Here is a 23,669-nt window from a genome sequence, read left to right as displayed (position 1 = left end):
GTGGATAGAGCGTCGGCCTGCAGACTCAAGGGTCCCAGGTTCGATTCCGGTCAGGGGCATGTACCTGGGTTGCTGGCACATCCCCAGTAGGAGATGTGCAGGAGGCAGCTGATCGATGTTTCTCTCTCATCGATGTTTCTAACTCTCTATCTCTCTCCCTTCCTCTCTGTAAAAAATCAATAAAATATATTTAAAAAAAAACACAAAAAAACCCCAAAAGCCGGCTGTACTGTTACGATTAATAAAGTAGAAGTTAATGTAAAAGCATTACTGAATTCTGAGTAGTTGTCATGGACATGTCTTCGGTCAATGGGTGGGAAAAGGGTAATATGATCATGGGCGTGGGGGTAGAGGGAGGAGGTGGGGGGCAGGAAATATCCACTTTTATGCCCTTTCTGGGATGTCTGAGAAGTCCTGCTCAAGAGTGTTCCTCCACAGATACGCTGGCGGTGGAGGACAGACCAGGCTGGACGGAAGCAGCCGGGCAGGCTGGGCAGTGCCCACAGCATCGCTCGCCCTGGCTTCTTACACATTCCTTCATGTGCGTCCTCTCCAGGGCGTCCCAGATCTGGTCTTCTGTGTACTGGCTGAAGGGATCCAAGTTTGATCTAGAGAGAAACACAGAGGAACGTGTCAGGGATCCCTCATGTACGCACCACCCTGCGAAGGCTGTCGGGGTAAAAGTCTAAACAAGCACGGGAAAAGGGCTTACACCCCCTAAGGTCACAGAGGGCTCATCCCCTAAGCAGCCAGAGGTGGACGCTGATGCCTGCCCCAGGCAGGACGATCTCTGAGAACAGAATTTCTTCTTTATAAAATGTTATTTTTACTTTTATAACAGTTATATAGAAAAATTAAGAAATATAGACATGCAAATCACAAAACACAAGCCAATATGTGTTTTCATCATCTCTAGTCAGATCCCTAGAAACAAAAGGTGTTAGCACTTCGGCATACATGCCAGATTTTTCCCTAGCACATACATGTTAAAATACATCTCCCTGCATGCACAGGGAGACGCTCTCTTCCTTCCTACGCACCAGGGGGAGAGCAGGGACCTGACAGCTAGCTGACCGGGAAAACGAGCTGACCCAGCGGAAGGCGGAGGGAATGAGAGAGGAAAGGGCAAGCGAAGAGGAAGGACTTCCTTTCCTCCTGTTCAGAAAACCAGCCTGAGGTCTATTCCTGTTTACTGTCCCCACAGTATCTGCCGCATGGAAATCACGGATATCAAAATAGGCCTAGGCATTGCAGGGAATGTTACAGACATTCTCTGTCCTGGAGGACGAGGGTAGGGCAGTGGTGGAACAGGAATTCGGTGGAAATGGGATGTTACACTGATGTGGGGAGTCTCGTCTCAATCCCAACATGAAGTTTTGTAAGTCTGGTAATCGGAAAGGATTAAGGTACAATTTGCTTTGCTCCTAAATCTTGCTTGGCATATGGGAACATCCCTGGGAGAACCTCAGATGTGTGCCATGTTTGTGCCCATGTCTAGGGCCACTAACCCCAGGCATGCGAACGCAAGCAGGCTCACATCACAGAGGAGCGCTGCTGGGGCAGAGGAGATGGCAGGCGCACACCGCGTCTGTGTCCTCTGGGCCGTCGCTGGGAGGCTCTGCCCGACCCTGCTCTCTGTACCGCGGGCCCTTTGCACAGGTGCACTCCCTCCGCTTGCGACATGCTCACCGTTCCTCACCCTTGTGCTGGAGAGACACTGGTAAAAGCAAGGACTCTGGAGCCAGACTGCCTGATTCCTATACAAAGCCTATCAATCACAACTGTGTGCACTTGGCCAAGTCAGCCTAGCTACTCTACGTCCCAGTTCCTCAGGTGTAAGACAGGATAAAGGACCACCTCCTCAAAAGGCTTTGTGAGGACTGTGTGTGTGAGGATTACTATGTTTCATGTGCGTAAAGCACTTGTGGGAGGGCCTGCAGAGGGCTGGCACTGTGTATGTGACAGCTATCATGACCGTGGTTTTACTTCTTGGCTATGATTCCTTCTTGTCCCTCAGGTCTCAGCTCAGATGCTGCCTTTAGGAAGTGTCTCCTGAGCCTTCAGGCCTGGATGAGGTGTCTCCATGCTCACCCTTAGGGCACGCATCACCCTGTCCCTTTGTCTCTCTGCACACCGAACAGAATCCCTGTCTGGATCTTGTTCACTGTTGTATCCCATGTACACCATCTATTTTTTGTATAAATAAAAAAATTTATTCCTATCATTATCTGACTCCTAATAAGAGGTATTACTATGTCACTACTTAAAAAAAAAAATACTGCATATTTTTATTGATCTCAGAGAGGAAGGGAGAGGGAGAGATAAAAACATCACCGATGAGAGAGAATCTTTGATTGGCTGCCTCCTGCACACCCCACACTGGGGATCGAGCCCACAACCTGGACATGTGCCCTGACCAGGTATTGAACCTCCTGGTTCATAGGTTGATGCTCAACCCCCACTGAGCCAGGCTGTCACAACTTTTAAGTACTTTCAGTAATAACAGAGACAAAGAGCAGTTCGTGGAGAGAGAGTGTGTACACACAGAGAATCCGAACAGACTGGGGTCAACCCCTGCTCTGCCTCCTACCATCTGCGTGACTTTGGACAAATTACTCCTCGGTTTCCTCTTCTGTATAACAGGGACATAGTGAAATGGCTGCGTAGGTTTAGAGTATGCGTACAGTGCCTGGAACAGCGAGGATGCTCAATAACTGGCAGCTGTTAAACTGCCAAGGTCCATGTGGACACATCAGATGCCTTGGTTCCAGTATTGGTGGTTTCTAACCCATATAGTCAATGCAATTTCCAAGGGACACAATCATCCCAGGAACTTGGAACACCAGGACCAGAAATCGTTCTGATGAAGTCCTACCTGTGAATGGTCTGGATGGGGAAGACTGATCTCTACAGGGATGCCAGCTAGGAAGAGCCCTCTTAATTAAAGGAGAGGCGGTTTGTTGATCATCTAAAACTGTGAAATTGCCTTTTTATACAACAGTTCCACAGGGACTAAGACTGTCAAAAGGAAAAAAGAAAAACAAGAGCCACACTGGCCGGCCCCTCTAAGTGTTCTTTATATGTTTTAACTGCATGTTGGCATCTCAAGGAGATGTTCTCACCCATAATGCTGGTTAATGGTGGTGGAGATATATCTCCAAATTCGGAGTCTCAGGAGGAAGCTGAGGAAACAGCTGATCATCCTTCCCTTGCTCTGCGAAACTCATTGCATAGGCCAGTGATGGCGAACCTATGACACGTGAACTCATTTTTTTGGTTGATTTTTCTTTGTTAAATGGCATTTAAATATATAAAATAAATATCAAAAATATAAATCTTTGTTTTACTATGGTTGCAAATATCAAAAAATTTCTATATGTGACACGGCACCAGAGTTAAGTTAGGGTTTTTCAAAACGCTGACACGCCGAGCTCAAAAGGTTTGCCATCGCTGGCATAGGCTTTCTAATTTTCTGAGAAAAGCAAAAGAGCTCCAAAAGCTGAATGTTGTTTGGGAATTAGAAGAAACCTGAGAGATTAGAGGAGGATAGAAGTTCTCGGTATCTATCACTGATTTAAAAAGCAAAAAATTACAGCCTGGCCAGCATGGCTCAGTGTTGAGCATCAACCTATGAACCAGAAGGTCACGGTTCCATTCCCAGTCAGAGCACATGCCTGGGTTGCGGGCTCGGTCCCCAGTGTAGGGGTGCAGGAGGCGGCAGGTCAGTGATTCTCTCTCATCATTGATGTTTCTATCTCTCTCTCCCTCTCCTTTCCTCTCTGAAATCAATAGAAATATATTTAAAAAAGAAAAAAAGAAAACCAAAATTACAGATGGCAGAAGTGAAACTTATGATTTCCTAAGTTTGCTCAGCTGATGCCAGAAGCAGCACTCTGAGCTCAGTAACTAAACTCAGGGCATTAGCACACCAACTACTGAGCTTGTCCATCAAGGAGCAACAAGTCTCTGGAGCTGATAACAAATGGCCCCGACTCCCGCAAAAGCTGTGCTTCCACGATGTTCTACAAACACCAGCTGCACACACCAGCAGGTCAGTTCTTTACCACGAATTCTAGAAGCCCCCGATTCCAGACCCATGTGAAGGGCTGTCAAATTCTCAAATGAACACAGGCCTCTTGGTGCCAGCATATTCAAGGGAAGTCTGAAGTTTAACATGCCTTATATCCTAATGCTCTTCCAAATGATGATTAAAACATTAAGAAAAGTATGGTTTTGTCCTGAGCTAAAAAGTATAAGGCCAATTTTATTCACAAAGGTGCTCCTGCAGCGTCTAAAAATAGAGAGGTCTACAGGAAGGAAGAGCAGGTTTGGCAATAACTCCTAATTTCTTAATTTTAGATCTGAGTCTTCAATAAATTCTAATTATCTCCTGACACTGCTTATTTGACCTTGTTATCTCAGCACCCAAAGGGAATGACTGGATCAACAGGTCCAGTCTGTACTGTCCAAATTCATCAGTGTTCTAGAGAAATGCCAAAATAAACGCACCCAGGAGTGTTGACCCTACATGAAAGTAGGTGAGAATTCAGTTTATCTACCAAACCTCCTGAATGAGTGAGTTCAAATGCCATTCAGACAAGTGTGAACCCTGCCCTTGGTTATTCTAAATTAGATTAGTACCATTTTGGGGGCGGGGGGAAGAGAAACTGCTCAAATTAAAGAGGAAATGGTAATATTACTTTCAGAGTGATTTAAAAAAAAAAGTTCTGCCCTAGCTGGTTTGGCTCAGTGGAGAGAGTGTTGGCCTGCGGACTGAAAGGTCCCTGGTTTGATTCCCGGTTAAGGGCACATGCCTGGGTTGTGGGCTCAATCCCCAGTAGGGGGTCTGCAGGAGGCAGCCGATCAATGATTCTCTCTCATCATTGATGTTTCTATCTCTCTCTCCCTCTCCCTTCCTCTCTGTAACCAATAAAAATATATTATAAAAAAAATGAAGTCCTATCTGGGTTGCTTATATAGTTAAAATTGTTTTATTTAGAAAGAGAAGCAACATGAATAGGAATAGACACAAATAATGGAAACCCATTGTTTTTAGGATGCAAAGCTTAAGGCTAAGGGTAGGATAAATTAAATGGGATTCAATATACTAGTATTTCCTTCTTTCGATTTTAACAGGTCAAGAAGAATTTTATCTTTGGCATGCTGGCAGATTGCAAGAGAGAGAGGCATCATTCCAGAGCATTAAAGGTGGGAAAAATACTGGAAAACAGAAAAACATGAGTAGTAATAATGCGTGGAATTGCGACTTAGAGTGCACCGAGGAGAGGAGTGTGTGAAGGATGGAGGGAGATGGTGGCGATGGTGGTAATGGCTCTACCGTTTATTGAATGTTCATCATTTGCTAGGCTCTGTGCTTATATAATTTGTATGAATTGATTCACTCTTGACAATAACAGGTCTTAATAACATCCCCATTTCATGGATGAGGAAACAAGTTTAGGAGTGTCAAGTAGCTTGTCCGAAGTAGCAGAGAAAGATCTGAGCCCCAATCCCTCTGACTTCCCCATCAGCATGCGACAGGCCCCCGCGCCCTGTTGTGTTACTGAGGTGCCCTTCGCAGTGGAAAAAGCACTAGACTGGGAGGTCACTAGATCTCGGTCCCAGATGGAGGCTCTAACATGCCCACCTGGCCCTGAAATGAGGCACAAACACACGGGCGCTCGGGTCCTCACCTGACAGTCCCACTGAACAGCACTGGCTCTTGAGGGATGATGGAGAGTTTGCTTCGGAGGTCAGCAAGGCCAATGTCACTGATTCTCACTCCGTCAATCTTGATGCAGCCTCCAGACAACTCCACCAGGCGGAAGAGGGCCATGCCCAGGGAGGACTTCCCTGATGAGTGAGACGTACAGAAGAGTAGCCCATTAGCAACTTATGAAACCGGTTTATTCTCAGGGCAGAATCATCTACTTTTCCGTTTCTATGCAGTCATCACTGCAACTGAGTAACTCAAGAAATTATAAAATGATAGCGAGAGACAGAAACACACACACACACCACCACCACCACCACCACCACCACCACCAAACAGAAAACCCGATGAATTTTCCTGAACTACTAAGCATATACATTTAAATCACGCAGCTCAGTCCGAGAAGGAATGGGCAGGACCCATACACTCCCATGAGAGTAAAATGGAAAAATGCCTCCTTTTCACCTTAGGAACAGGTGCACAGTGTTTACTGCTTCTCAGCAAAATGAGGAGAACAGAGGTCTCATGGCAAAGAGCGAGGGCAAACCAGAGGACAGGATGCCCTCTCTCTTGTCCCTTTGACGTAGCTGAGAGAGAAAAGACAAGACCTTCCATCACGGTAGCAACAGCTGGGGGATGGAAGGAGCTGGGTAAACACACATGGGAAGGACGCTTTGGACTGAGCCAATGAGCGGCTGGAGGTGACTCTGCCCAGACAGGGAACTGTGGCAGAAAAGCAGGTTTGGGGGCTAAAACAATGAGTTCAGTGTCACTGTGATAAGCAGAACAGCTGTTCTTACTTGAATCTTCATGTTAAGTTATATAAGTAATTCAAGAAGATCACATCAATCTCTCATAATGCCTACTGTTATTTATGACACATTTCCTTTTAGTCTTTTTCTCAGAGTTAGAGCATACTAGAGACATGATGTTGTAATGGCTTTTCCCAGTGAACATGACATAACAAGCACTCAACCATATTATTAACTTGTCAAGATAAAAATTTGGTGGCTGCAATACAGCCCATCCTGTGGATGACTCTAACTCATCCGGCCCTCTAATGTTGGATGTGTAGTTTATTTAAAACGTATTATTATAATGTTGCTAGAGGCCCGGTGCACAAATTCGTGCATGGGTGGGGTCTGGCCGGCCACCCTGATCTGGGCCGATTGGGCCAGGCCGGCCAGGGGAAGGGGCTGAGGGTGGTTGGCCAGCTGGCCCCGCCCCCTGGTCAAACTCCCGGTCAAGGGGAAATTTGCATATTAGCCTTTTATTATATAGGATGGCGTGTGTCAGTGCTCAAACTTTGCTCCTACCTCAGATGACTTCCTTGGGATAGATTCTCAGAATTGAAACGACTCTGTCAAAACATATAAACATTAAAAAGCTCTATCTAATGTCCCCTGCACCCCTGAAATAGCCTGACACAGTGCTGTCTACCTACTTCCTTGCAGCTCAGGCCCATGGTTTAGATGGAGAACTACAGGGTTTCAGCTGTTAGACCACACTTCCTTGGCTGCAAGATGCCCACCCTCTTCCTGTCTCCACGCTCTGGAAGACCTCTCACGAGAGCCTTAAGACTTCATCTACTCAGTGGTCACTGAGTGTACAGCTATCCATCCCTGCTGTCAATATTGTTCCTAATGGGAACCTAGAGAAATGTTCCCCTTCCTAAGGCAGGACTCCTCCATTCCATCTACCAGAAATGAGTTGGGAGCCTAAGCCCATGTAGCAGGACAGATGTTAAGGAGGCCATCTCCTCCTAAAAGTGACTGGCTGTATTCAGGATTGGGGGGGCCTGGTGAGTGGCCCCTTACCCAGGAAGTGGGGGGGGGGGGGGCAACTCTCCCTCAGTGCCAAGGGAGCAGTTTAAGATCCAAGCTTAGAAAGGAATGGGGCTCAAATAACAGGTTATTTTGTTCCATCCTAATAAGAGATGCCTCGGCTCGGAGCACCTGGACTGGGAGACTTTACAGTTCTTTGAATCTCTGACAGAATGTGCTGGTGAAAAAGGCAACCAAGTGCTCACAACCACAGCAGGGCCAGGGTCTAGGGGCCTTGGGAGAAGCGAACTGGGATTAAAGTCTAGACTTTGTAAGTCAGGCTATTTATGATTATTTTATTTTTGTTTGTTTCTCTTCTGTCACTACTTATGGTTTACTCAAGTGTTGGTGAAATTTTCAGTCTGTCTTACTCGTGTGAAAGGGAAGTCACAGGAGGGTCACCAGTCAGAGCGCTCAGGAGAGCAGGGCACCCGCGGGAGCCCGAGGGGGAGAGCAGAGTGAGAGCCGTGGGTAGCCGCCCTCCCTGCGGAGCATGCTCTTGCCAGTGCAAAACACCTTCCTGCTTTGACATGAAGTAATTCCTTCAAACAGGGAGCAGGAAATGGTTTTTTCTCTTCTTCTTGGCAGGTTCTTTAAAGTAAATTGGCCAGAAAAGATGCCAGGTGTTTTTTTGTTTTGTTTTTTAATGGTCAGGAAAAAAGCTAGAAGAATTTTGATGAAAAGGAACATGGAGCCCAGAAAGCTACTGAGAACTGCCTCAGAGAGACCCCTATACAAGGGTCAAAAGGGGAAAGGAGACAAGACACAATTCTGAAACGTTATTCAGGAAGGAAAGAAATAAATTACTGAAGTCTTGACCCTAGAAACCGAGGGTCAATGCACTTCTAAGCATGAGTGAAGTGAAACGCCTAAAAGGAAGGCCTATTTTCTAGTTATTTGCAACTGATGTCAGAACAAGAAACAAATTTCTGTCTTCAAAGGGACAGAGGGTCCTTGTTTAGAGCTGGGCTGGCCTCTGATATACAGGAGGCCACCGGGGCCATACATCACAGAGACCGCGAACACCCGACTTCACAGAAGGAAGACGTCCACTGCCGGCTCTTCAGAACAGTAAGCCCTGGCAGCAGCCTCAGTGCCCACGACTGGAGCTTACTCAATATAAACCTCGGGGACCCATAAAACAGGATTCCATATCATGCTGCATAGACAACACGCCAGGAGCAGCAACTGACATGGAAAATACTTGCTGCTTTTGAAAGCAGGCCATGAAACAGTGAGTGTAAAATGACCTCATTTTTCATAAACGTATTTGTTGATAGAAAACACCTGGAAGATATCCACTAAAATGTTAACAGTAATTATCTCCGCGCCGTGGAGGTATGGGCGCGTTTCGCCTTTGTAATTTGCCGTATGTTGCACGTATTCCACAGTGAGAATGTGTACTTTTATGACCGGAAAAAACACGAAGTGTTAGAAAAGCAGGGTTGAAAATAATCCTAGAGAAGTGGTTTCAGTGAGACCTGACACACTAATCATGCATGTACTGGGGACCTGGTCTGAAGGGAGGAGAGTCATAGTCAATAAGCAACAAGCGTGGGCAACAAACTTAACCCCGACAGGGCCCTTACCCGACCCCGTCCGCCCCACGATGCCAATCTTCTCCTTGGGTTTGATGGTGAAGGACACTTTCTTCAGGACCAGAGGCAGGTTTTCTTGGTACCTCATCTCCGCGTTCTCAAAGGTCACCTCTCCTTCCTGGGGCCAGTCAGGGGGGGGAGCCTTGTTCTTAATTCTGGCAGGTGCTTCCAAAGAGAGAGTCTGGGGAGACAGAGGTGGCCAGGTCAGCCGGGCCCAGATGCCGGGCGCTTTGTCACAGAGAAGTTAAACCAGGACAGCCATAGCCGCCACACAGGAGCAGTGGGAGCCTGGGCCCCTTGCTGTGAAAGCTCCCTCGGCGGTAAATGCTTAGATAGGGACAGAGCACCAGGGCTACTCTTTCTGCAGTGGCTACTGCTATGCAGCAGCTGAGCAGGGCACTGACCTTCAAACTGCCTCCTGTCTTAAGGACTTCTTCCACAAAACTGCCTTGGAGGCCAAGGGTGGGGTCATGAGCCCTTCTATTCCTCTTCAACCCTGCAGTTCTTATTGGAATTGTTTGAAAATATTACACTCAAAACAGGACTCTGCCATTTGGAAACCACTGACTTAAACCCAAAGAAAGGTAACATTTATTGAACATGTAATCAGCCCTGGCTGGTGCAGCTCAGTGGTTGGAGCGTCAGCCCATGCACCAAAGGGTCTCAGGTTTGATTCCCGGTCAAGGACATGTACCTGGATTGCAAGTTTGATCCCAACCCTGGTCAGGGCATGTGCAGGAGGCAACCAATAGGTGTGTCTCTTACATCGATGTCTCTCTCTCTCTCATTCTCTCTCCTTCCCTATCTTCCACTACCTATACATATAAAAGACTAAGTGACTTGCCGAAACCGGTTTGGCTCAGTAGATAGAGCGTCGGCCTGCGGACTGAAGGGTCCCGGGTTCGATTCCGGTCAAGGGCATGTACCTGGGTTGCGGGCACATCCCCAGTAGGAGATGTGCAGGAGGCGGCTGATCGATGTTTCTCTCTCATCGATGTTTCTGACTCTCTATCTCTCTCCCTTCCTCTCTGTAAAAAAATCAATAAAATATATTAAAAAAAAAAAAAAAAGACTAAGTGACCAACTGTACGTCTGCCCAACCGTCCGGTACATATGACATGCACTGGCAATTTAAAAATAAACGTTGACTTTTTCATGCACGATACATATACATATACAGCTCTCGCTGGCGCCAATCGCTCGCATGAGCTTTGATCTGTCGACGATCATGAATTTGATTGTTTTTGTTGACATTCTGAAGATGAAAGAAAGTGGTGTCGTCGACAGAATATGTCTGAAGACCAACTATTGGCACAACGTACCTCTGACACTTCTATTACAGAGAAAGGGCGAATAGCAATATTAAAATATTTATTTTAATTAATTTCCTTTCAATGTGCACAAATTCGTGCACCGGGCCACTAGTCTCCAAAATAAATGGAAAGAGTAACCATGGGTGAGGATTAACAAAAAATAATAATAATATTGAACATGTAATCAGATCCTGGCATTCTGACATATCTCAGTCAATCCAGGAGAAATAGACTCTAATCCCAGTCCTGCTACTAACAGCTGTGTGACTGGACACATCACTTCTTCACTCTAGGTCTTAGTTTCTCATTTGCAAATTGTGGGGACTGGATTAGATAATCTAGGAAATCCATTCCAGCTTTAAAATTCTGTGTTTAATATAATGGCTTGTAATTTTTGTTATCAATAGTTAAACCTTGCAATGTTTTAAAACTTTCTAGCGACTAGTCATGGGGCTTACAGCCTTACAGGGAAGTAAGGGCCAAAGTCTACTACTCTGGGGGGTGAAGACTGAAATTGAACGCTCCAAGCTGGAAGGGTCCGTGTTGGGACAGGCATCCAGGTTGAGGACTGGCAGTGGGGAGCCAGTCCTCAGAAATATGACTGGTCTGTGCAGGATTTACGCTGTACCACTGCCAGTCCCCAACCTGGGGCCGACTACCCACCCTCAGCTCTCCAGCCAGAGACTCTCACCAACAGCAAGTAAAGCAAACACTACATATTCGTATATACAACCATGGGCCATCCACAGACCAGAGCACTGGGCAAAGAGGCTAGTGGGTAAACCGAAGGAACAGCTATTAGCAGGCATACCAGACTGCTTTGTGCCATTCTTTCCCAGAATCATCATTCGTAAGTCTGAGAAATATCCTATGACTAATGAGGTCCATTGTCAAAGCAAGCCAGTAAAGCATGTCTCTTCGAGAAAATGCAGTTTACATAACACACTAGTTCGCAACTGAATGGCAAGTTTTTCAACACTATGCTTGTTTTACTTATTTATTTTTTTATTCAACACTATGCTTGTAAGTCATTATTTGGAACTTGGAATGTATTCTTCCCATGTAAACAATGATATAAATGCTGACAAAGCCCTGGCCTGTTTGGCTCAGTGAATAGAGCACCAGCCTGTGGACTGAAGGTTCCTCGGTTCGATTCCAATCAAGGGCACATGCCTGGGTTGCAGGCTCGATCCCCAGTAGGGGGCATGCAGGAGGCAGCCGATCAGTGATTCTCTCTCATCACTGATGTTTCTATCTCTCTCTTCCTCTCTGAAATCAATAAAAATATATATATATATATATTTTTAAATATTTTTTATTGATTTTTTACAGAGAGGAAGGGAGAGAGATAGAGAGTTAGAAACATCGATCAGCTGCCTCCTGCACACCCCCTACTGGGGATGTGCCCGCAACCCAGGTACATGCCCTTGACCAGAATCGAACCTGGGACCTTTCAGTCCGCAGGCCAACGCTCTATCCCCTGAGCCAAACCGGTTTCGGCAATAAAAATATATTTAAAATAAAAATAAGTGCTGACAAAGTCTCTGGCAGTTCACAAGATCAGAACTCCCGAGAACTGAGTTAAATTTGAGATCCTAACCACTCACGGCTCTGCTTCTCTCTACAGAAAATTGCTTTCAGAGCTCCAACTAGGCGCTGCCCCATGGCAGGACTGCAGGGTTCCTAAGGGAATGTGGGAAGAGCTAGATAGTCTCAGTATTGACTATATTAACTGGGTTTTAAACAATGACTGCAATTTATTTTTTAATGTATTTTTATTGATTTCGAAGAGGAAGGGAGAGATAGAAAACATCAATGATGAGAAAGAATCATTGATAGGCTGCCTCCTGCACGCCCCCTACTAGGGCTCAAGCCCATAACCCCACGATGTGCCCTTGATCAGAATCGAACCCGGGACCCTTCAGTCCACAGGCTGACGCTCTATCCACTGAGCCAAACCAGCTAGGGCGATGACTGCAATTTAGAATTAGTTACAGAGCTTTTAAAACTGCAGAAGCCAGGGACCCACCCAAGACCTACTGCACCAAGATCATCTCCAGAGAGCGCCCCATATTTGTCTTTGCCTAAAGCACCACAGGGGTCCTGATGGCCCTCCTGGTGAAGAACAAGCGAACCAGACGAAGATGGAAAAGAATACATGGTTTGCCTGGCTTGTGTGGTTCAGTGGTTGAGCGTTGATCTATGAACCCAGAGGTCACGGTTTGATTCCTGGTCAGGGCACAGGCCCGGGTTGTGGGTTCCCTCCCCAGTAGGGGGCGTGCAGGAGGCAGCCAATCAATGATTCGCTCTCATTGGTAATATTTCTCTCTTTCCTTTCCTCTCTCTGAAATCAATAAAAATATTTTTTTTAAAAAAGAAAGAAAACAATACATAGTTTTATACGGTGCAAGAAAAATGCTACATTAGCCATCCTAACTGAACTAACGAAGTTTGAAACATTTTGGAAATGAGCTGATGAACCTAAGTTCTCAACCAGATGATTCACACATAGATTTAGAAACTCTTATGCTAATTCCTTCTCCACTCCACGCCTGCTGGAGAGACTGGCGGTCCTCTCCTGAGGGCCGAGAAGGCCGAGAAGACATGCCGCCTCCTTGCACATCCACCGCGGCAGGAAAAGGATAAAGGGAAAACGCCTCCATGGAGGGTGAGAGCGCAGTCTGACCTTGATGTAGTGGTGGATCCTCTCCACTGAGGTGAAGCGAGCTTCGGTCTCGGTGGCCAGCCTGACGGTGAACTGGAACAGCCCTGTTAACTGATGGTGAGAAGCAGAAACGCGAGAGTTCATTATTGATGTCTACGCTGAAAGCCTCCTTCATCGAGGGGACCACAGCTCAATCGTAAGAACTGGGCACATACAGCAGCTGGTTTTAGGAACGGAGTCATTCTCTACACATTTAAGACAATGCCCATTACACCCTACCCCCAGTCATCTGTAATTCTCTGTGAGCGCAGGTGGCATTGTGGTACTGCTGGCACTAACTTTCCTGCATCCAACGGCTTTCCACCCATCTTTGCATGTCTAGTAACACATATCTGAAGCTGCATCCTTATACCTGCACCTGCTGTGGCAGTCACAGCCAATGGAGGTACGTATCAACCTGTTGACAGCCAGTGGGCAGGCTTCCAGGAAAGTCAACAAAGGGAAAGAAGGCTGAGCAGAAAGTGCTGTCAGAGCCCCTGTGCACTTCAGACAAAGGATTCTACTACTGCCCATCCAATGATGAGGGAAGTCTGCAGAGCATGGACAGCGTTGGGGGATCTGTACAGACACATGTACATATCTCTTCTCAGGATTCTTTGGCTACTTTTTAATTTATCTTTCCAATATGGGAAAAGGTCAAACATGTACAAGAGAGAGGTCATTATAATAAACTCCCATGTACCAAACATCTGTCTTAAAAAACTGTCAACTCACAGATAATATTGTTTCCTTTATATCACCTCATCCTTCTATATTATTTGGAAGCAAATCCAAGCTATTCTATTATTTCATCCATAAATATTCCAGCTTGTATCTCTCTAAAATATAAAATCTTTAAAAGCACAATACCACTATTTAATACCATGATGACATCTAAAAAATTAATAATAATTCCTTAACATCTTCAAAAACCTAGTCAGAGCTCAAGTTCCCAATTGTTTTTTGAGCTAAAAACCATAAACCATTTCTAGAGACCAGAAAGCTTTCCACATGTAACAGTGTTGGGGGAAAAAAGCAGGAGCCTGGGGAAAAAAATGCACATAAGGAGCAAATAGAGTATTTCTTTGAAGACTATGAAAAGGCCAGAGATGATAGGATAGTGAATTCAGAAACCTACCATTAAGAAACTATTTTCAAAAGCACCTTTATGAAGAAAACAGCACCTATTTCTTAAACATATGCAACAGCCTTAAATCCCTTTATTCCTACACTAGTGGCCCGGTGCACGAAATTCGTGCACAGGGGTGGGGGTTGGGGGTGGGTGGGTGTCCCTCAGCCCGGCCTGCATCCTCTCACAATCTGAGACCGCTGGCTCCTAACCGCTTGCCTGCCTGCCTGTCTGCCTGCCTGATTGCCCCTAACCGCTTCTGCCTGCCAGCCTGATCACCCCTAACTGCTTCCCTGCTGGCTTGATCGCCCCAAACCACCTCTGCCTTGGCCCCATAACCGGGACCCAGGATTCCCTCCTCCAGCCGGCTGCAGGCACCTGGGACCCGGGCTTCCCTCCCTCTGGCCAGCCACAGGCACCAGGACCTGGGCTGGCTTCACCCAGGCTGGCTGCAGCTGCAGGGGACGGTGGGCAGGTGGCTTCACCTGGGCCACAGGTGCTGGTGCCCAGGACCGCAGGTGGGCGGCTTCGCCTGGGCCTGGCTTTGTCAGGAAGGATGTGCAGATGGTCGTCAGGAAGATGTCTGGTCTAATTAGCATATTACCCTTTTATTAGTATAGATACCACCTCTCCCGCCCCAGATGGTTACTGTAAAGCAGTCTGCAAGGCACTCTAGGAATCAGAGGTGAAACAGTGACTTAGGGTAGAGGCCCCTATCATGACTCTCCTAGGCCAACATAGGAGGGACTCAAAGAAGCGAAGGTGATGCCCCATCCCAGAGACTGACCTGGACAGCGTAAGAGATGGCGAGACCAGCGTAGGCCGGGGAAATACGTCCGTGCATGAGAACGACCATCAGCCCCGTGGTGGTGATCAGGGCGATGCTGATCAGGTCGAGCCGCACAGCCAGCCACCTCATTGCGCACGTGAATAGGAAGAAAGGACTCTGGTTGTGGTCCAGCAGCTCCTGGTACCTGTGAGGAAGGCAGAACAGCTAATAGGCAAATAAGGTACCAGGTGACCCAGGTCATGGATGATGTCAAAGCTCTGGTGAATTATGGACGGGGGCTAATACTTCAGTATTTTCTGCTTGTAATGAAGAGAATGATATGGAAACTTAAAGAGTACGGAGTACTCCAGGCTCCACAGATAGGAGGACATGGGGTTTTCTAGTTTTACCCTTTCAAAGAAACATACTGAAGATGTTAGGGGAAAATATCTACTTTAACAGCATAGGGGAAGCAGGGGGATGGAGACCAAATAAAGAGGCTGTGCTAAACGTCAGAAAACATGTCGTAGGTTAGGGGTCATTTTCTCAAAGAAAGAAAGGTTACAAGGCAAACTGCGGAAATGGCCCAGAGCCAGGAAAAGGAAAGCCTCAGACTGAACACAGTAAAGTGGAACTTGTTGCTGACACACCATCGTTGGGCAGAATGGCACTGTTTCCCACGGCCAGGGGACAAAGAGCCAGGAGCTGAACCACAGCAAAAAAATACACAGACAACCTTTGCCAATGAAGGAGGGGAGACACCACTGTCACGAGGGGTCCTAGGGAGCAGATGGGACCCCATCTGGAGTCCACAACCAGGATTCCAGAGCAGGAAGTCTTTCTAGCAAATGTGCTTTGCTTTAAAAAAAACCCACATTTCTTCCTTACAATAAGATATGTGCTCTTTAGAGAAAATTAGAAAACGCAATAAAGGGAAAAATGCAAAAGTCCATAATCTTACCAGTTAAAACCAGAGTTAATATCTGGCTGCATTTCCTTCCAGCATTTTTTCAATGCACTTACATGTGCATGTATATATACACACACATGCATAAACACACTTGTACATAGTATATTTTCTTCTTTTTCACCTAAAGTTAAGGTTAGTTTTCTACATTGTTTACCCTAATCTTTTTACTCTAGATTTTTTTAAAAAATCAATTGCTTAATTGTTAGAATAGACAATATATGCACAGGACAGACTATTTAAAGGGTACACAAGTTTTACCATGAAAAGTCAGTTTTCTCCTGTCCATTCTCCAGCTACTCCATTCCCCTCTTCAGTAGCTAATAGTTTCTTGTGTATCCTTTCAGAGATATTCTAAATGTTATATATACAAACACACTTAAAAGGGAGAATAGCATACACACATCGGTACCTTGCTCTTTCACTAATATATCTTAGAAATCATTCTAATTCAGTACCTTTAGAGCCGCTTCATGTTTTTTGTTGTTGTTGTTCATTTGTTTTTGGTTTTGTTTTATCATTTTTAGAGAGAGAGAGAAAGGAAGGGAAGGAGAGAGAGACATCATTTTGTTGTTCCACTTACTTATGGATTCATTGGTTGCTTCTTGTATATGCCCTGACTGGGGATCGAACCCACAACCTTGGCATTTTGGGATGATGCTCTAACTGAGCTATGTGGCAGGGCTTATCTCATTTTTTGAAGGGCCACACGATATTCCACTCTACGAGGATACTGTAGCTCCTTTAACCAGTCCTCTGTTGAATGACTTTGTTAGTTCAGTGGTTCCCAGCCTTTTTTGGCCATGCCCCACCTAAGCACCTCTAAAATCCTGATGCTCCCCATATAATTCCTACTATTCAAAAAGTGAACTCCTATTCACATGGAGGAAGCCTAAAAGGCCATTAACTTGGTCTAAACAAGTTTCCAAAGAACATGGTATCCATGAAAGAGAAAAATAAAAGAACGAAAAGACAGTTGAAGTACTGAGGAAGAAATCACTAAGAAATTGTTAAAAAAAATAATAGTATGAAGTGATATGAAAAAATAGCAAATAAAGTTTCAAAACATATAGATGACTGAAATGCATTGATATGTCATATATTTATATACTGTATATGAGGCCCCTAGAATCATAAGGAATGCAAAAAATTCACTGTCAATAACTCATTCTCGAAATCCCCCCTTAATAATCAAATTGCCCCCTGTGGGGCGTGTGCTCCATGTTGGAAATCACTGAGTTAGTTCTAACCTCTTGTTAATACAAATCTCCACAATGATTAGGTACATAAAGATCTCATAGAAACAATATTCAACCAAATAAAATGTCGATCTAGTATCAATGACTGTCTTTTACAGTTCCAAAAAAACCAACAAAACTCCATCAAATATGGTCATTCAGGACCAAAAGCCAATCGACTCCAAATCTGTGTTTTTGTCTTCTCGTTTGCTCAGAAGGGAGTTCCACCAAGCAAGTGAACTTTAATCAGAGACAATTAAATCACTGGTGATGAGTGTTATAATCCCCTATTGTTGACTCTGATTAAATTCAGGGATGCTGGCTATGCTCTGAGCCCTTTGGCCCCCCTCGCGCTTACCTGTGCAGAAACTCCTGCCCCTTGTTGTAGGCATGGATGGTGGCAAGGCCCTGTATGCTGGATGTGATGTGGGAGAGGAAAGGTGACTGCGTGATATTGTCCAGACGCTTCAGCTCGCGAATCAGGACCCTGGAGAGAGAACGAGTTCTGGGTCAGAGGGTGGACAGCAACTCCGGCCCCATCCTCTGCCCTGGAAGACACGAACCCTTCCGCTTTACCTGGACACAATGTGCAGAACTGCAAAGAGAATGACAAGGGGCGCCACTGCCACCAGGAACCATGGGAAAACCCCTGCGATCATCCCAACACAGAAGAACACCAGGATGACATTTTGGATGAACATCTCGGCCTGGAAGGGCAGGCGCACATCCACTGGGGAAACCGTAAAGAAAGAAGTGTCAGGCTGTGGGGATCCGCAAACAGGAAGCACGGAGCCCAAAATTAAAAAAACAAAAATACATTCCCCAATATCTTTAAAAAATATTTTTTTATTGATTTCAGAGAGGAAGGGACAGGTAAAGAGAGAAACATTAACAATGAGAGACTCATTGATCGGCCGCCTCCCGCACGCACCATACTGAGGATCAAGCCTACAACCTGGCCATGTGCCCTGACTGGGAATCCAACAGTGACCTCCTGATTCATAGCTCGACACTCAACCACTGAGTCACGCCAGCCGGGCATATGCCCTCTTTTTAGTTCACTGTGTTGCCCAACCCCTTTAAACCACTTCCTCCTTTTACAAAGTAATATATGCTTGTTATAAAATATTTTGAAAATATGCAAAGAAAGATTACATATAATCTTCATTCTCACCAAAAACAATGAATTTGCTGTTAACAGTTAACAAAATAGATCCAGAGGCATAGAGGCATGGAACATATTGGCGAATCTCAGAGGGAAGGTGGGGTTGGGTGGGGAGAGATGAACCGGGAACTTATACGCATAGCCCATAGATGCAGACAATAGTGTGGTGAAGGCTTGGGATGGGTGAGTGGGGGGTGAAGGGGTCAGTGGGGGGAAAAGGGGAACATCTGTAATACTTTCAACAATAAAGACAAATTAAAAAAAAGAAAAGAAAATTTTCATGATGAAAAGTCAAACATGCCCAAAAGTCAAGAGTATAGAAACTCGAAAACTTATCAACATTTTCTTCACTCCTTTTTGACTATCTCCTCCCCCTACTTTTTTTTGGAGGGGAGAGGGGTTGGAGTATTTCATACAACTCTCAGATATATTGATACCACTGATTTTTTAAATTTCAGTCTTTTCTCCGTGTGTGTGTGTGTGTGTGTGTGTTTAACAGAAAAGGGATCATGTTACGCATCAGTTCTGTGTATCAGTGATGGTCTTGAGCCCTTGCTACCTGTGGCCATGGCTTTACCCTGCTTATCAGCACCTGTAATAAACTCCTCTATGGAACAACACAGTGCAGCAAAAACATTAGCTCTGGGTCAAAAAGATCTGGGCTCAATTCCCACTTTGCTCTCTAATAGCTGTGCAATCTTGGGCAAACCTTTCTAGGCATCAGCTTTCTCATGTATTCAGTGGGTGAAACAATACCCACCTTGTAGGGCTGCCGTGAGGATCAGGACAGGGCGTGTAGAACGTTCAGCACCCAGGAAGCCCTCAATAAATGGCAGGTGGCATTAATAGTAGTCTGGGCTCTGGGCAGTATTTAAGTTCTGGTGCTGGCACAGCCCATGCAACACCCAGAAAACCTGCTAGAGGCTGCAGGTGTCCAAAAAGCAACGGACTGCCCTCCAAATAAATGTTTTGGAGTCTCAAATGAGCCTCAAAGGTCCAAAGCCTTTATACTAACTCAAGCCTCTGAATTTGTTTCAGGTTAAAATAAGATCGAATGAAAACTTAGATGAAACGTAAAAAATAGGATGGGGCTTTTGTATAAATATAAGTTGCAACCTGAAGAAAATGCCAAAACTAAAATGTTCCTGGTACCAGCACGAGCAGCCACTGTGCTCTCAGAGTGTACGGCTGCACAGACCTGCATTATCGGGGAATGCCAACTAGAAGGCTGGAGAGCACCGAGAACCGTGGTGAGAAATACCTTCATCCATGTCTCTGGAAAACCTGTTGAGAATTCTCCCCGTGGGGGTGGTGTCAAAAAACTTCATAGGGCTTCGAAGGATCCTTCGGAAGAGCTCGTCATGGAGCCGGGAGGAGGCTCGCAGCGTGCCCTACGGAGCAGAGTGCACAGTGAGCAGGGCCCGGGGACCCGGCACTCAGGCAGGCTCAGTCCCTCCTCCACAGGCCGTCCACTCCCAAAACCGGAGAGGGGCCCAGGGCCACGGAGGGAGGAGGCGGCTAACGGGGAAAGGCTGGGGCTGATGGGATACAGGTCATTCCAGTGGAGGCCACTGTGTCTCAAACGAGCTCCCTCCTCAGGATGAACCTGGGACAGGCCGGGCGAAGCCTGACCGGTCAGCTGGGTGAGCAGGAGCAGAGGCCACCACTGCGTACCTTGACAAAGACCACTCCTCGAACGGCTTTCAGGATCAGCATGACGACCATGGAGAGGGCATAAACGCTGGCGTAGTACTGCATGTGAGGATTGTCCTTCATGCTGCTGCTCACGTAGGTTCTGTTCCCGTGGTTCACCGTGCTGTTCTGTTTGGAGGCAGGGCTCTGTGAGGCAAGACTCCCAGGGATGGCCAGGAACCCTGCTTAGGGCCACTCTCAGCTCAGGGGAGGGCGCAGGATAAGGACTCTGGGACCTGGTGTGGCAAACACAAGGAGGGCTTTGTCCCTCCTTCGCTCTTTTCTAATGGGCGAGGGCAGACAGCCCACAGGTGTGCTGCGGTAAGCTCCACCGCGTCTTGAGTTGGTCAGGGAGCAACTGTATTGTGAGGTTACATTAGGGACCCCTCTTTCTCATCCTGGGTGACCCCTGTTCATTGTGTCTTTTAATCGAAAACTAGTTTCCTTAAGAATGGCCAGGGAATATGGAGAGATGGCCATGTTCTTAGACATGTAATTTTCCCAGTAATGAGGAACCTTACCCCACTTCCTTCCTTGATCCAGTAACTCAACCACCAGTTGCTGAAGGCGGTACTGCCCACGTTCAACGTGAAGAGGGATATAATGAACAAGAAAGCCAAGGGGCCCCCGGCAGCCTGAATATAGACACCGTACACTGACCACGGCACGGAACCCTGCCCCTTCTCTTCCGCTTGCACCAGCTGCCCTAGGGGAGAAAAAAGAAACATGAACTCAGAAGGAAAAAGCTACTTTTCCAAAACGAAGGCACCTATATAGAAGAGCGAAATCAAAGAGCCTATAGCTTCACGGGGCTCTACTCTAGTTCAGAATTACTTCCTCTTTATCAGAAGCAGTCATTCATCCACTTAACATTTACTAAGCATCTCCTATAAACAGGCCAGGATGAGACCCTGGAATAGTCGAGACGAGTAAGACCAGGTTCCTGCCTTTGAGGGTCCTTCCACGGTCTGGTAGGACAGACAGGTAAATAAACACATGATGCTAATAAAATGTGTTAGATGCAATGCTAGAGTTACATGCAGGGCAGCATGGGACGCCCAGGAGGTATAGCTAACCGACTTGGGGAAGCTGTGCAGTGCTTAGCAGGGAGGTTTCAGGGAGGACTTTATGTGTAGTCCATATAGCACCTTGAAGGTAAGCCAGAGTCGGCCAGTCGGGGGAACAATGGGCAGAAGAGATATGTGAGCAGCAGCACAGAGGTGTGGAAACAGCAGGACAGGAAGTCAGACAACCACGCCAGCGCGGCCTGAGCAGTGTGTGTGCCGGTGGAGTGGCAAGGGACCAGGTGGATTAGGCAGGCTGTGCTCTGTCAGAGGTACTTGAACGTTACCCTTCAGACAAGAACTTCTCGAGAACGGGCTACAGGTGTGTGGAGATTTGACTCCCAGCCCTACTGGGCTAGATGGGCCTGGGATGGCCAGTCCAGTCACCTCTGGCAGACAGCAGCCTCTTCCATGCATCCCAGCACCACATGCAAACAATGGCATGTTCTGTGTGTGCCGTATCAGGGAAAAAGGCTGGAAAACACTGCTTTGACAATGGGAGGAGGCCACTGAAGACTCCATGCAGGAAGGTGAGTTGGTTGGTCTCCTGTTTTCAACTCTATCGCCCAGCTGCCTGCATGGAGGACGGACAGCGGTAACCTAGGTACGAGATGATAAAGGCCAGAACCGGGTCGTGGCAATAGGGATGGAGTCTCGGGAGTAAGTTCAGTAGGATGTGGTGACTGCGTAGGGCAGCGGTTCTCAACCTGTGGGTCGAGACCCCTTTGGCGGTCAAACGACCCTTTCACAGGGATCGCCTAAGACCATCCTGCATATCAGATATTTACATTACGATTCATAACAGTAGCAACATTACAGTTAAGAAGTAGTAACGAAAATAATTTTATGGTTGGGTCACAACATGAGGAACTGTATTTAAAGGGCCAGAAGGTTGAGAACCACTGGCGTAGGGGAAGAGAAGATTCAAAGGTAGCACCCAGGGGTTCCCTGGCAGGGTCAGGTGACTGATGCCTCACAGGACACCTCTTCCTCTTCATCACACACTTTGAATTATGTGGAGCAAGCCACACAGGCCAGGAGCACTTTAACAGTTGCCCATCTCCAGGTTGGTAGCTCTGCAGAGAACAAATGTTCCCTGAGGACATTCTGGCTTTCTGAACTGCCTCTGGCAGGAACTGACACACGTCTCAGCCGGCTGGGTTGTGTTTGTTTAGTGGGTGTGAGTAAGCTATCTTAAATCACACCAGAATTCAAAATTGTTACCTGGTTTATTAAAAGAAAGAAGAGGCAGGGAGTGGTAAACCAGGATGGTCCACTCCTAACACCGAACACCTGCTGCAGTTTTAAGACCCAGGAAGTGAAAACAGAGGCAAACCCAGGATTCAAAACCTCAGATTCAAAACCTCAGGTCAGGACATGATACAACAGAAAGAGAGCTTTAAACCAGGACTGCATTCTTTTTTTTGAAGGGGGGGGGCGGCACGCGGGAAGAAGGGGGGACTGACTTGCAGCTTAAAATTCACCAAGGTGAAAACACCTGAAGTATTGTAAATTGCTTTTCTAACTCCCAAGATTTGTTTCAATTGATAAGATAAAGTGTTGAAAGAACAGGACTCTGGATAGGGAAAGTCGGTGGGAGAAACCCAGGTGTGACCTCGCCACAGTGCTGGGGCATCTCCAAGGAGTGCCCCATTCTAACAGGGAGAACACAGGCGTCCCTGGAGCTGGACTGCCTCTGCCGTGGTGGGCACCGATTTTTAAAAAGCACAGGTGAGCCCTAACCGGGATAGAGCACTGGCCTGCGGACTGAAGGGTCCCAGGTTCGATTCCGGCCAAGGGCATGTACCTTGGTTGTGGGCACCTCCCCATTGGGGGTTGTGCAAGAGGCAGCTGATTGATGTTTCTCTCTCATCAATGTTTCTAACTCTCTATCCCTCTCCCTTCTTCTCTGTAAAAAATCAATAAAATATATTAAAAAAAAAAAAAAAAAGCACAGGTGAATCACGGAAGGACGGGTATATCTTTTCCCTTTTTTCATACTCAGGATGATTCAGCTATAATTACCTATACCTGACCCCACCCTGCACAGGAAGGGATGGGACCAAAGGCCATTCTTGTTGCCTTGGTCTGTTTAAGCAAACAGAAGGTGCCTCACAGTCTCCTGATACTACATAAGAATGCTGTTGTTCCAGGCATATCAGGCCAGATACTCTACCACTCACAGTGTTATCAAACACCCACAGTCTTATCAAACATCATGGGTTACCACATGGCATAATTTCTGATATACTTTAATGACAAATCTCAAAAAAAGGTCATTACCTTCCTCTGGCTTCACTGCTTTCTCCTTCTTTACTGATCCTGTTTTGGGACCCTTGTCTTGTGACTTCTTCTGTGAACCACTGGTTTCCTTTTTTGAATTAATCTAATATTAAAAAAAAAAAAAGTGTCTCCATTTATGATATGGCCATTCAGACAAATGTCCACGCGACATATGAGAGAATCATGTCAAGCTGCTGGTATTACTGAACAG

The 23,669-nt window shown here is 46.4% G+C and overlaps 1 protein-coding gene across 2 annotated transcripts in view; it reads right to left on the bottom strand.

Annotated features, from left to right (window-relative positions):
• The window catches only part of ABCC5 (ATP binding cassette subfamily C member 5), a 91,225-nt gene that overhangs the window by 4,523 nt on the left and 63,033 nt on the right, over positions 1 to 23,669 (bottom strand). For both annotated transcript variants that reach the window (XM_070406703.1, XM_070406704.1), the window contains exons 17-27: positions 23,459 to 23,561; positions 20,633 to 20,817; positions 20,094 to 20,240; positions 19,681 to 19,810; positions 17,831 to 17,984; positions 17,613 to 17,741; positions 15,068 to 15,254; positions 13,134 to 13,223; positions 9,126 to 9,315; positions 5,694 to 5,853; positions 530 to 608 (exon numbers count right to left, since the gene is read on the bottom strand). In XM_070406703.1, coding sequence (XP_070262804.1) covers positions 530 to 608; positions 5,694 to 5,853; positions 9,126 to 9,315; positions 13,134 to 13,223; positions 15,068 to 15,254; positions 17,613 to 17,741; positions 17,831 to 17,984; positions 19,681 to 19,810; positions 20,094 to 20,240; positions 20,633 to 20,817; positions 23,459 to 23,561 — 1,554 coding nt within the window. The remainder of the gene's footprint in view (positions 1 to 529; positions 609 to 5,693; positions 5,854 to 9,125; positions 9,316 to 13,133; positions 13,224 to 15,067; positions 15,255 to 17,612; positions 17,742 to 17,830; positions 17,985 to 19,680; positions 19,811 to 20,093; positions 20,241 to 20,632; positions 20,818 to 23,458; positions 23,562 to 23,669) is intronic.

This window comes from Myotis yumanensis, unplaced genomic scaffold, assembly GCF_028538775.1.
Source record: "Myotis yumanensis isolate MYYU_CA2020_CCGP unplaced genomic scaffold, mMyoYum1.0.hap1 SCAF_2, whole genome shotgun sequence".
In the NCBI taxonomy this organism is placed as follows: domain Eukaryota; kingdom Metazoa; phylum Chordata; class Mammalia; order Chiroptera; family Vespertilionidae; genus Myotis; species Myotis yumanensis.
This window is presented reverse-complemented; position numbering and strand designations above follow the sequence as displayed.